This window comes from Euprymna scolopes, chromosome 21 (genome assembly GCF_053919585.1).
Source record: "Euprymna scolopes isolate OS-2025 chromosome 21, ASM5391958v1, whole genome shotgun sequence".
NCBI classification, from domain to species: domain Eukaryota; kingdom Metazoa; phylum Mollusca; class Cephalopoda; order Sepiida; family Sepiolidae; genus Euprymna; species Euprymna scolopes.
The window spans coordinates 87,811,203-87,825,364 of NC_136502.1; the positions used below are offsets into that span (position 1 = coordinate 87,811,203).

At 35.4% G+C, this 14,162-nt stretch overlaps 1 protein-coding gene across 3 annotated transcripts in view; it reads left to right on the forward strand.

Moving 5' to 3' along the window:
• The window catches only part of LOC145242560 (uroporphyrinogen-III synthase-like), a 203,440-nt gene that overhangs the window by 46,361 nt on the left and 142,917 nt on the right, over positions 1-14,162 (forward strand). For all 3 annotated transcript variants that reach the window (XM_080105650.1, XM_080105649.1, XM_080105651.1), the window contains exon 5: positions 3,071-3,148. In XM_080105650.1, the coding sequence (XP_079961776.1) occupies positions 3,071-3,148 (78 nt within the window). The remainder of the gene's footprint in view (positions 1-3,070; positions 3,149-14,162) is intronic.

Genomic DNA, 14,162 nt, shown 5'->3' on the forward strand with positions numbered 1-14,162 from the left:
TGCTTGGTGTTAAAACGAAAGAAAATGGCAGTATAGAGTCCTGTGTTTTTCCATTTTGTAAGTAAACCCTTTTATTTCTAAGAAAAACGCATAAATGATTGTAGCATACAAATATTAATTGAACCAATATGATTTGATAATGTCATATTCTCGCAGGATCTTCATCATTTGCCAATCTAGACAGCCACTGGAAAGAGTATTTCACCTGTATACTTGTCTTGTCTAACCAGTTGCTAAAACTCTGTCAAGACAGAGTGCTGAAAAAAAAAAACGTCTGCAAATTTGGCTTCCTCAGTAACCACCCTAAAAGACCCGCATAAAAAATAACACATTTATTACTTTCCTGTCACAAAGTTTGAATGTAGTTTTTTTTGTATCGACACTATTGTCTGTTAAGAGCTGTTTTTTTTTTTTTTTTTTGTATTGATCCCATGGTCATGATGAGTTAACAACTGACTATTTTAAACATATCTTCTCTAACCCATGGTCTTGTTTAACAAGGCATAAATCTGTTACATAGGCTAGAGGCATCATCAAAATGACTCCATGTAATCATTTCATTCAACATAAAAATCATACTTTCATTACTAACTGCTGGATTTCTGTGTGCAAATGCTATTTTCCTCTGAGAACAGAGGCTAATCTTATTAGGGACACTAAAAGATTGTCAGTTATGTAGTTATTCCAATAACAAATAAAATCAAACCAAATAAATCTTTATGTATACATGCGATTTTTTTATACGTGTTGGCCTTTTATGCACTTTCTATTTCTTATTGTAGTCTTTTTTTTGTCTAGTGACTGTTGCTCATCTCGTCTAAAACTCTTTTCATTGAGAAAGACACAAAGAGACGTTTGCTAAGTTTTCTTCAAGGTTTGATTTGGAGAGAATGGGCTTAGGAAAAAGAGACTCATGTTATCTTATCTAGATATTTACTTTTTAAACTTAACTGTTTAACTTAACAAAATAAGTACTGCAGACGGACAGATATTAAAGTAAAATTTGCAGAGATTATCTACATCATAGGTTGTGTCTCGTCCGCATGGCTTCCACCAAGGAACTGATCTGAAACCTTGATTTTCTCTTGCTTGAAAAATGTGATATCTTCGTCCTTGTGCAACTTCTGTTTTGTCTATGGTATTTGATCTCTGCCTCCTGCCTCAACCTTATGTCATCTATATCTAGAAATGATTCTGTCTACAGACTAAGGTCATCCTGACATGCACTACATGTGACCATTGTTAAAATTCACACTATAGGCGCTTAATATTAATATGTAACAATAGCATTATCTTATAATTAATTCAGTAGCATAATCTTAGAAGATGAATGATTTATTCAGTCAAGATTGTCCAGTAAACTGACAATTCAGAGAGAGAGAGAGAGAGAGAGAGAGTCAATTACATTTTAAGTGCATTGCTTAATTATCACCACATTACCAAACCATTTTCGAATATGTGCTGTCTTGTTTATGCTTATCAGAAGACTGCTCAGAGTTGAACATTCAGCTCTGTCATATGTTCGATGTCACATCTGACTAAATATTGTTAATTTCATTTCTAACTGAAATGCTTCCTGTTTTCCAACATCATGCCATATTTATTCAAACAAATATATGTTAGCTAATATATATACCCATCACTATGTACCCCACCCCCCACCTCTTTTAGCACCAATACACTAAGGGAGCAGGTTTATTAGAAAAAGAAAACCGAGAGGCCCTTATTGAAATTTTTTTGGATGTGTTGTCAACAAATAGATGCATGTAGTTAATGTGGATCACATCCGATTATGATTTTTTTGATCATTTATGGAATAAGGATCGCAGAAACCAAAAGGCTCGAGCGGGATTAGCAGTCATCTTTGTAAAAAGTGAATATTTGAGATGAAAAAAAACAAACATTTAAAACTACTTCAAAACACAAAAAAAGTAACGTAACTATAAAAGTAACTTTTATTAGCTACTGTAACATTTACTTATTGTATATTTGACTTTTTGACCCCTTTTTTTGTTTGTTGGCTTCTCTGCTAAATTGCCTTATTTACATATGTTGTAGACCCGTGCTAGGGGTCACAAATGAAAGAAACCGCAAGCAGTGTAAAGTGTATAAAATATATGTATTTATCATAAAGAATACAGGAGCCACTAAAGTGGTATGAGAAGAACGTGTTTGTAGCATGCGGTTAAACATGGTATGAATGTCTCCATTTAGTCTCTGAAACCAGTGGTATTCATAGGACTGGTTGATTCTACTTAATTCTGAAATAGGGGTGATTTGTACCCCACAACAATATATAATCTTCTCATCATTACCATAGGAGGTTGATCACTGTAGTATCTGTTCTGATACTACACAAAAGTTAATTTGTCCTTAGTCGATATCGGAGAAATCCTTCTATACTAAGGCAATTTTTATTTTTGCCTCCTTCCAGAATGCCCCTTTTTGGGAAGCTGGTCTCTTCGCCCCCCCCCCTTTAAAACGGTCTTGTTATATTTTGATCTCCCAAATAAATATCAATAAGGTCGAGACAAAGCTACATCATTTAAGAGCAACATCGGGGGGGGGGGGGGAGACAATGCAATTTCATGACTAGGAGAATCGAAAATCTCAACAACTGTCAACAACAATACAATAACAAAAGAAAATATTATCGGAACTTTTATTGAATTAAAATAAAATTCCAAAAATATTTTTTATACACAAAATAAATGAAAGTTTTCAAAGTGTATGACTTAAAATTTATAAATAATTATAAGCAGTCGTTAATGGAATGCGTATGTTTTTTTTTGTTTTTTTTTGAGAAAGTCTTTTTTTTTAATACATTTATCAAATTAAAATAAAATTAAGTAAATTCTAATAACACAAAATAGAATTTTTTTTTATTAATGAGTGTGAGTTTTTCTTTACAGGGGACTTTTTATGCCAAAATAAATGAAAGTTGTCAAAATTTATGACTTTTAAATTTTATAGTTCTGAACAAGAATTACTGGAATGCGTTGTGAAATCAAAAAAGTTCTCCCATGACAGTAATGCACAAGTGTCTTTTTTTTTTTTCTTTTCGTTTCAGCTAATTCTGCTGGTTTCAAGAATACATCGGGTCAAGATTGTGGAAATGCTGAAAAACTTGCCGAAGTGATTATCAGTGGTAAGTCGGCAAAATGAAACCCCCCTTTTTTTTTCCGATTTGTGTTGAGCATTGCTTTGAATCTCACTATTAAGAATAGCACATTATTAAATTAGAATTAGATTAAAATAGATTGTACATTTGTGGCGGACATGATCAGCTACCAGGTTATCTGATATACTAGGGACCTTTCGAAAGTAATGCCTCCTATTTTTTTATTTGGCCCGAATGGATAAAAAAGGATTGCAAATTGCATTGTTATAATGATTGAGTTATGCATTCATGACCTGAAAGTTTCATTTCCCTGCTGCAGGTGTAGATGGTGTGAGACTCTAAATGCATCATTGAATTTCTCACAGAAGTGCATTAAGAATGGTGGTGACTATGTAGAAATAAATTCTGTAACACGCTCATTGTAATTGTACCACTCCTGTTTTCATAGCTTATCAACTTAAAAAAAAAATAATAATAGGAGGCTTTACTTTTGAAACGACCCTCATATGACAAAGTGCATGCCAGACATAGCCATCGTTCATTACTAGAAACAGTGCATTGAGAATGGTGGTGACTATGTAGAAAAATAAATTCTGGAACACAAGAGGTTGCTCGTTTTAATGGTGCCACTCCTGTCTTCGTAGCTCTTCAACTTTTTGAGTTAAAAAAATCAGGAGACTTTACTTTTGTGGACCATGAATTTCCTTTCAGCAGTCTTGTTATTTATATATAATAGTTATCCACTAAAATTGTGGCTGAAATCAATGAAAATTCCAAGGGAAAAATGTATCTCTCTTGATAGGATTTGAACCCTGGGACATAAATGGACTGTCTTTATTGCATTCGAATAGATATAATAACTGTGAAGAGTTTATTTTCAGCAACCTCACGACTCTTGTTTATTTTGTCCATTAGTACTCGCATTCCATGAGTAATGTTTCTGACAAAGAGAGAAGAATTGCTGTTTTCTAGGTCATAATCTATCTAACACTTATTGATGGCTAGCTTTTTACCTTGAAGTAGTATTTTGATTTTTTTTTAGTTCTTTACATCAAGTGACTTCATATCTTGTCTGGAGCGATTTCCATAAAACAAAACTTAACGTTGCTCCGTCTTCCATGATTCTCTGAAACGGTTATATTTACTTATGTAAGTTTTGTTATATTTTGCACAGTTTTGTGATTATTTTGATAATTATCAGACTCCACCAACTATTTGTATAGGTTCTCTGTGTATTCTTGTGCCAGAGACCTATTTGATCACAAGTATTATTAATGTTTTCTTATCCTAGACTTGTTGCATCAACAAGCCTTTTGTAGTGATAGTTTCATATTTAAAAAAAAAACAAAAAACTGCATTTAAACTCTTGATAAGTGACTAACCTGGGTACCCGGCATTGTCCGGGTGTTTAGAGGTGTGTGTTGAGCAAAAAAAAAAGTTGTAGTAGGCAGGTAGACTCGAACCCGTGACGCGAAGGCAGAAAAGAAAGTGGAGGTGTATGTAAGGGTTTTAGTTGAAAAAAAAGTGGGGGGGGGGGATGGCAGGCAGGCAGGCTCGAACCTGTACCACAAAGGAGGAAAAGAAAGTGAAAAAAAAAAATCGTGACACATTAGCTGTTGCACCCATCGCCAAACCGGAAGTGACGTAGGTTTGAATTAAGGCTAAACAATCGAAAAGAGGCGATGACTTTTGAAAATATCGGTGAAAAAAGCGACCCCTCCCTGTAGAAAAGTGCCCAGTTGAGGGTGAAGGAATTTATGCTTTTGGCCAATTTTTCGATAGTTGTCGTCCGAAATTTCGAGCTTCAAAATGATACCGACCTTGTGAAAATCCGTCGCCTCTGTCGAAAGTTTTTGCGAGACATACATACATACACACATACATTCAAACAGACAGGTGAGATTTATATGATGGTTGACTCATTAATAAAATTTACTAACGAATCATTACTTATCAAGCCTAAAAGACACTTGAGGATAAAGGTTAATGAGATGGATAGATTGACAGTTGAACGATGATGAATGCTAACAGAGAATTGAAAATCTCTACATTCCACCCACTAAAAATAACAGTCGATACCCCAAACAGCAATTCTTCCACTTTTGTCAGAAACATTGTTCATTGAATGTGAGGACTAAAGGATAAGATAGGGGGTGGGGGTGGAGTAAAGTTATAAGGCTACCGAAAGTAAACCCAAGGTGTACTTCCTATGAGTATAAATGGCCATTGCCCCCCCCCCCTTTTTTTTTTTTTGGATAAGCCAATGCCTGTCCCATGACGATGCTATTTTGGTTGCAGAAAGCCCATGGAACAGGTAGTATTGATTTTTTATGTTTCTAGTAGCATGTAAGAAAGCAAACTTATGTATACATGATACTTAAACATCGATGGCCAAAATCAAAATGCGTAAACTTGTTTCTGTGTACCGAAGTCATGTAAGTCTGAATTAATGAAAACAAATAATTCCAGTTGACTCAATTCTGCAGATCGATTTCGTTGGGCGCCCCTCTTTGCATTTTTCTTTCTTTTTTTATTTTTTTATTTTGCACTAATCTCTGTAACATCTCTCCACACACACACACACACACACACACACACACACACACACACACACACACACACACACACACACAATAACTGCTTGAATCACGTAATATCGTCTGCTCATTTAAAACAACTCCTCAATTGAAATATTTCCAATCTTTCTCATTGAACTACTTTTCTAATATAAAAAGAAATGAACATTGACTCTTATAAACAACTTTCAATGAATCATAATTTATATAAATTAGCAGAGAAGCTTTGAAAACGATTTTCCTGATCCCTGAAACTCACAGCTCTTAATCGATTCAGACTTTTTCAGTGTCTCAGCCAATGAATCGCCCTTGTTTTTTTTACAATAACTCCAAAAAATATTCACGAACATTCTATGTTTTTGGTCCCCTGATTTATCGGAGAGGGACCTATGTTTTCTGTGGCGTCCGTGCATCCGTTAATCCAGACTATTGCCAGATAACTGTCCATTAGTTTTTCCTGAAATTTTGCCACAAATTGTATTTCATTAAATAGATGTGCACAATAAAAAAATGTTTTTTTATGAAAATTCCCGTTGTGTCCCCAGGGTCTCAAAAGAGGTAAAAAATGCCCACAAATGGCCAAAAATTACACTTTTTGCCCCATAGCGTTTGATCCATCCATTAGATTTCCCTGAAACTTGGCCAAAATGTGGAGGCCATTGTTCTTAATATAAATCCAGTATGGGTGACCATGGCAAAATTCTGGTTCACGTCCCTGGGGACTTTCAGTGCTAAAAACGTCCCTTTTTGTGGCTCTTTTTTCATATTTCTCAACAAAAACTTTGTCTGACTATATAATGGTTTTTCACAGTGGTCAACTTAAATATACATGTCTTAAAGTGTGAAACTGCATCGTTTGTCCATTTGAACTGGGATTCAGTGTTTCCAGGAGCTCGAAAGGGGTCACAAATACTCCCAATTTGTAAAAAAAAATGACACTTTTTACCCCATAACTTTTGCCCCATCCATTAGATTTTTCTGAAACTTTGCGAAAATGTGAAGGCAACGTTGGCCCTTCACACTTCTCACATTCATCATTTCTTCACTATTTTTTGTGGCGTCATCTCACATGCAGCACCAGAGGGGGGGGCCATGCACATGCGGCTTGTTCCTATTGCTGTATACTTCCATTTTAAACATATATCTCTTTTGTGAATATATACCGTCTGAACTGATTTTGTTTTGTTTACAGTATAACAGGTCTCTCGTTTCCCACATTTAATGATAACCCTAAAAAAAAAAAAAAAAAAATTTTCATTGATAATATTTCTGTGAATCCGGCTCATCCTCAAAATATTTCTATATATTACAAAAGATCTTTTAAAGTAACACCCCAAAACTTGCATGAAACACATCCCTAAAAACTGGTAACCGATTTCCTAAAAAATTTACCATTTTAATTTTTTTTTTTATTTATTGTTTGTGAACATAAGCATCGGAGTATGTCACTCTTTTTACTACCATCTAAATTCATCTTCACCCTAGATGAAGAGAATTATAAAAACTTGAGAAATTCCTGTATATTTTTTGTTCTCCTTATGAATTTCCATCTTCCCTGCTAATGATGCCTTACTTAAGAACCATTGCTTTAACCATTGAGCTGAATTCACAGTTGAAATCCCGAAAAGAATTCATCATTTCTGATTTTGGAAATGAAAAAAAAAAAAAAAAAATTCTGAACCGTCAAATGTGAGAAAGTGTTCTCAAAGATAAGAAATTTAAAATGTTTTTTTGCGGGGGGGGGGGGTGTAATTTTATCTTGGATAATCGTGTGGGTTGATCTGGAAACAAAAAAAAAGTGATGAGATTTTCTGGAATTTCCTCTTCTATTGCTGTTCTTGGCAGAGTTTGGGTCGATGCTTATCTGTGGATGTCTTCAAATAAAATGGTCGTTTTGTCGATGTTTTTTTTTAAATCAAGAAATGCAAAAAAAAAAAAAAAATGTAATAATCCAGAAGATAATCTTTGTACAAACAAACAAAAAAAGAAAATGCAAAAATTAAAAAAAAAAAAAAGAGGGCGTTGGTTGATTTTCAGATAATCGTAAATAATGTTGTCATTCTTTTTTTAAGGGAAATTCATGTTTTATTTTATTTTCTCCATAAAGCTTACTCTTAATATGTTATGTGCATCAACTTAGTTTGCTCTTTTTATTTTTATTTTCGTTTTTGGCACGAGTTAACTTGATTAAAACTGGATTAAACATGATGACAGGCCAAAACGTTTGCTTATCTTTCTTCGGGACAAAACGTATTAATTTACAAATTTGTTTAAAAAAAAAAAAAAAAATGGTTTTGATTAATCGATTACAACCCTAACTCTATCTCCCCTCTCCGAAAAATAACGTCACTTTTTTTTTTACATTGCTCTTTTTTTATGTTTGGGTCTATTAATTGGCGATTTCCCTGAATAAAAAAAGAAAAAAAAAGAGTTAAATAAATAAATATACAACAAATAAACGAATAAATGTTACCAAAGGCAAGCTAAGTTACTCTTTTACCTACCTGGATAAGTATTTTTATGTGTTAACATATTTTAAAACGTTAATTTGTTGAAAATAGTAATACATTAAAAAATTACGAAAATTCATTGAGTAGAACAACTGCTATTGTGTTTTTAGTAAAAAAAAAGAAAGTCTATCTCTAGTTCAAATGTTGGTCGCCATTAAAATGTAATCTAAAATTTGTGTTCCGAGTTATTTCCCTTCTTCAGCATGTACTTTATAGGATCTAAGAAAAATACAATTTTACCCTGTTTTCTGTAAAAATTACTTTTAATTCCTATTCAATTTTCGTAATTTTTGATATATTACAATTTCCAACATAACGATTAAGTATGTAATATTGTTTCTTCTTAAAACGACATATTTAACAAAAAAAACAACAAAAACGTCTGTCGATTCTATCTTAACAAGCACCACCTGTTATGTTAGAATGAAAAAACAAAATGGTAGTTTCATTAGTCATAGTCGATCCTCGATAATCACTAAAAAATCAAAAATTAAGCAAAATACTGGAAGAATATTACATTTCCGCATGAATGGTAACATTTATTGTATGTATTTCTACCAGTCTCTTGTTTAATTTTCGAGTTTTGAGTAATTATCCAGGCTAGACTATGGCTCGAATGTGACCATTTTGTTTTTTGTTCTAACTTGACAGCGTTTACACTACCTTTATCTTTAAGTAAAAAGACGCTTTAAAATAAGTCACAACGCAAAAAAACTCGACTGAACTCTAATCTATGGTTTCCTCTTGCCAACCTTTGACAAAACATTCGACTAGTTATGACCACTATATATCATTTCTCCTACTCTCTATCTGTGCCTAAATTTAGATGTAGGACTCGGCACTGACCCACAAGTCTAAAGAGACCAAGGTCTGCCAATGGCTACCTGATTGTACCAGGGGGTCCCCACGCTCTTCAGCACATCCAGATACACTTTGGTGTTGACTTTCAAGCCGATTTCAAAGATGTGAGGTGGCATGATGTGGCCCTCATTTGAAAGCACACCAAAGACCATAACCATGGGTTGTCCGATGCGTTGATCTGTGTCCTCAAGCGTTGAACCATCTGGATTTGCATTTTGAGGGTGTTGGCATGTTGTCATAACTTGGCTCGGTAGAGAGCATGAGTTGTACAGTGGCGCATCTCCAATCTCGCTCGTTGAACATTGTGTCACTTTCAGACATGATATATGGCTTCTATCACTCTTGGGATTTTTACACAACTGGTCAACTAGTAGATGGTCTGCAACAAAAGTAGAAAACCGGTTTTCATCAAACGGAAATGGTATCGTGTCGTCTTTTATAGGGTGGCAATTTTATCGTTACACCCCGTATAACACTAGCATGGTGACTTGGTGTTACCTGGGGGCAACGGACAACAAAATAGAAGAGTTAAAAACTGTCTATAACAGGTTTCTTCTTTTAAAACTTCTCTTTTTTTCTATTTCGCCTCTCTCTCTCTTTTTTTTTTTTTACAAAGTAGTCACCACTTATCAAGGCTCAGAGGCCACTCAAGCATAAGGGTTAATAAGTGTACAGTGGCCAATGGGACAGTGACGTAGGAATTGTTAGTAGTGGAAATTTGGTAAATTGGATTACTTAAGATAGTTCCATAGGTTTGCAGTTCTAAGAAAGAAGCTTTGTTCATGGGATTTTCGTTTAGGTTTAGGCACGGATAAAGAGTGGGGCAAATTATTGATAGTGTTTTCGGCTAGACGAGTGTTTCTCGTTAAAGTTTGGTGAGGGGGACGATAGATTGGAGCTCAGACGAGCACTTTCCCTTCCCTCTATCTCACTTCACTCTCTATAAATCTGGCCCTTAATTCACAGTATCCAATTCCGTCTCAGTGGCAATGTGCCTTGTTTATGATGAATTAAAGTTAAAACAAAAATTCTTTCTTTTCTCATTAATGTCTACCAAAGTCGGTTAAATGTGAGTCATTTTTTTGCCCATCTGATAAGTTATACCCTTTTCTCTTCCCTGCAATCTCTTTCCCACAGAAGACAAGCCTGTCTCTGTTCTATCGTTATTTTCATAGCAAGTGCTCGTTTGAGCTCCAATCTTTGCACCCCCCTACTGTGCCAAACTTTTTACAAAAAAAACACTCATCTAGCTAAAACCATCAATAATTTTCCCCACTCTCTATCTATGCCTAAATCTAAACATAGATTCAATATACAAAGCTTTTTTCCCAGGACTGCCCGCCCTTGGAACCTTGTTGCACTGGCCTGCTTTCCAGCTGACTACAATATGGTCATCTTCAAGTTTTTGTTAAACTGTCCCCTTAAATAATCAAATTATACCAAATTTCCACTATCTATGATTACTACACTATTGTCCCAATGACTACCACACTCTCATTAACCCTTATCCTCAAGTGGCTTCCAAGCCTTGATAAGAAGTGACTTTGCTTAAAACGACTTCATCTGATTGTACCCTTTCCTACCTCGAAAGAGTACAAAACCGACTTCGACATCTAGTGGGCAACATCCTCTTCTCCTCCCTACTACCTCTCCTCTTTCTCACAGAAGAGACGTGGCTAGTCTTTCTCTACTCTATCGTTATTTTCATGATAGCTGCTTGACTGAGTGTCAATCTATGCCCCTCCCCCCCACAGTAAAAAGTTCACAACAAATACTCGTCTAGTTGCAACCACTGTTTCCTTTTTTTTTCTCTCTGTGTGGTTAAAACTAAATGAAATTTCTATGAGCAAAATTTATTTCCGAGAACTATGTCTGTGGAATACAATCTTGCAGGGCTGCTTGCCAGCTGACTTCAACATGATTTTGTTCAAGTCCAATGTAAACAAATTTTCATTAACTTGCCTGAAATAATTAAATTTACCACCATCATTATCAACCAAGGAAGTAGGAAGTGTTTTGCTTTCGCCAGCTTTGTAAATCTCACTTTCCTTATTTTTGTCCTTTAGTTCTCACATTCCACGAGTGATGTTTCTGAGAAAGATAAGAGTTGCTGTTTTCTGGATGAGAATTTTTTTTTTTTTTTTTTTTTTTTTTTAGCTCCTTAGATGAAGTGGTTGATGGATAGTGGGCATACTACTCGCATTTTTTAAATAGACATTGCGAGCCTGTCTCTGCTCTGTCTTTATTTTCATGGCAGGTGCTCGACTAAGCTTCACTCTATGCTACCCCCCTCCCCATAAGGCATTTGTAGCAAACACCCAATTAGCTACAACAACAGCTATCAGCAATTTCCCTTACTATTTATCTATGCCAAAAACTAAATGCAAATTTCCACAAGCAAAGTTTTTTTCGTAGAACTACTTGTCTGTGGAACACAATACTGTGCGACTGCTTTCCAGCTGACTATAACATGGTAGTTTTCAAGTCCAATGTAAACAAGTTCTTGATGAGTCGCCCTCTTAAATAAAATAATTTGTTCAATTTCTGCTGACTGTCACGGTACCCATTAACCTAATCCTTGAATAGCCTTTGGGCCTTGATAAGTGGTGACTATATGGTAAAAAATAAATAAATAAAAGGTTCTGTTCGAAATTCGAAGTATGGACATGACCTTAAAAGGCATCCTGTGGTAAGGCCCCATTTGGGGGCTGTAGGGAATTGGGAGTTGCCCCTTAGTTACCATCGTTTTCATGTCTACTTTAGCTCAGAGTGGTTAGGGCATGAGGTGCTACCAGATTAGGCTGTTTGAAGTTACTAGTTTCCTGAATAAAAAATGCAACAAACATTGATGCTATTGTTCTTATCCTTTCCCTTTGCAAAACTCAATCCTGTTCTGCAAACAGGCTAAGGGTTAAAGAGTGTGCAGTAGAAATTGGACAATATAGTAACCGTTCGTAATGGAAATTCGGTAAATTTGTTAACTTATATGGAACGGCTCATCAAAAACTTGTTTACGTTAGACTTGAAGACAACCATATTGTACGCTTCTGCTTCTGATCAAAGGGTCAGCCATGTGGTCTGAGTCTATGCTACCACAGAACAATTCTCTTTCTGAACAAGCCGAGCATGCGGGGTCCCCCTCCAAAGTGAAAAATTTATTTTTACCATGACCAATGTTTGTGCAAAATTAAAAAAAAAATCCAAGGTGTGGTTATTGAGAAAAGTGCAAACAAATGAATGGATGAACGATTTGGGGGTCTCATTGCTCAACTCCCAACATCCCCCTGTGAGACATCATTTCAAATAGTAGTCCCTTACATCCAAGTGGCAATGTACCTTGTTTAGGGTAAAACACACACATACACACACAAAAAAAAACAAACAAACATGCCAGCGTGTAAAACAGACATTAAATTGAATATGATGATAAGCCATAGAGTTTCTCTGAATTGTATCAGTTGAGATAAATATATGGCAACCATATTCGTTTTATTGTATTAAAAAGAACAGTTGAGGTAGCAGATGCAGTTCACGGGATGGCCAATGAAAAGATGTAACATAGTTATCTTCAACGGTGTCGTTACATTTTAACACTCAGACCCACACGTTGCATGCAGAGACCAATCTCAAAGGAACAAAAAAAGGAAAGGAATTTGACTCTGCTTTTTTTTTTTTTCAGTTTTAACAAAAGTCATTTATTAACGGTACTTTCCAAACAATGCTTGCGCATCTTGTTTTTTTTACAGTTCCTCCCGCACCAACATGTGCTTAACAAATCTCTGCCATGAACACATGCTTTAAAAGTCCCTCACATTTCTATCTTATTCTGGAACACGTTGCCTGTGCCCCACTAGCCACATGTGTTCCCAGCCTTGCTGTCCACGTGCGTCTTCTTTTTTTCTCCTTTTCTTTCCCTTCTCTTCCTCCTCTATGACGTCACTTCATGCACTGGCTCGGTCATTTGCATATGTGTCATGTGACTGCTGCTGCTACAAGCACTAGCAGCTCTGTTACAAAGACGGGAGAAAAAAAAAATAAGAATGGATTAGAAAAAGAGAAATGTATAAAAACCTAGCTATACTTATCGGCAACCATATTTCCGTGAACTTAGTCTGCTAGCCAAGGAAAACTTAGAGGGAAGCTATAAGGAAGGAGTTGAGCGAGATAGGATTAAATAAAGACCTGGCCAGAGATAAGTTAGTTTCGAAGTCAATTTCTAAAAGCTGTCTGGCACGTGCCGGCATGTAAAACAGACGCTGAACTGGGTATGATGAACCGTGGAATTTGTACGGATTTTAGTCAGTCGAGATAAATATGATATGCCAACCATATTCGGTTTATCATATCAACAAGAATGTGACTTACGTAGAAGACAGTAAACCATACCTCATGATGAGAGTGAGAGAAGCAAAAAGAGGAGTGACTGCATCACACGGGTAAAAAGGGGTTGAGGGCACAGGTTAGGATGAGTAATGATCTTCATTAAGTTTTATCTTGTTATTTTCCATTCAGATTTTTACCATTAAAAAAAAATAAAAACAAGAATTCTTATTTGTTTCTTAATTCTATTTGGGCATCTGACTCCCCCCCCCCCCCCCAAAAAAAAAAAAGAATTCATAATATCAATACATGAATCAACTACTGCATTATTCGGACTACTATTCTCATCTTGAATTGCTATTTTCACAATATGATCTCCGACCTCCTTCAGATTTTACATTTCGTGCAGGTTTATTGAGTCCAGTAAAAACGTTCCCAAGCTGTAAAAGATAACGCTAAAGGAAAGTTGGAGGTTTGTCGGCCAAAACGTCATGTAAATAATCACCGAGATGAGAATAGCAATTCGAATAATGCAAATTATCAAAAGTTCTGAAATGGATAACATTTTTCTATTAAATATTCCATTTGATATGTTCAAGGGGAGATAACTTGAATGTTGTTCAAAGTAGATGAACACCTGAATATATTGTGTTGTTATTACAGATAAAATTTAAACTGTTATTAGTGTTGGAATCAGAAAAATCGGAACTTTTTTGGAGTATTGGAATTGAAAAAAATTAATGCTTATTTTCCGATGCCTAAAACGATTCTTTT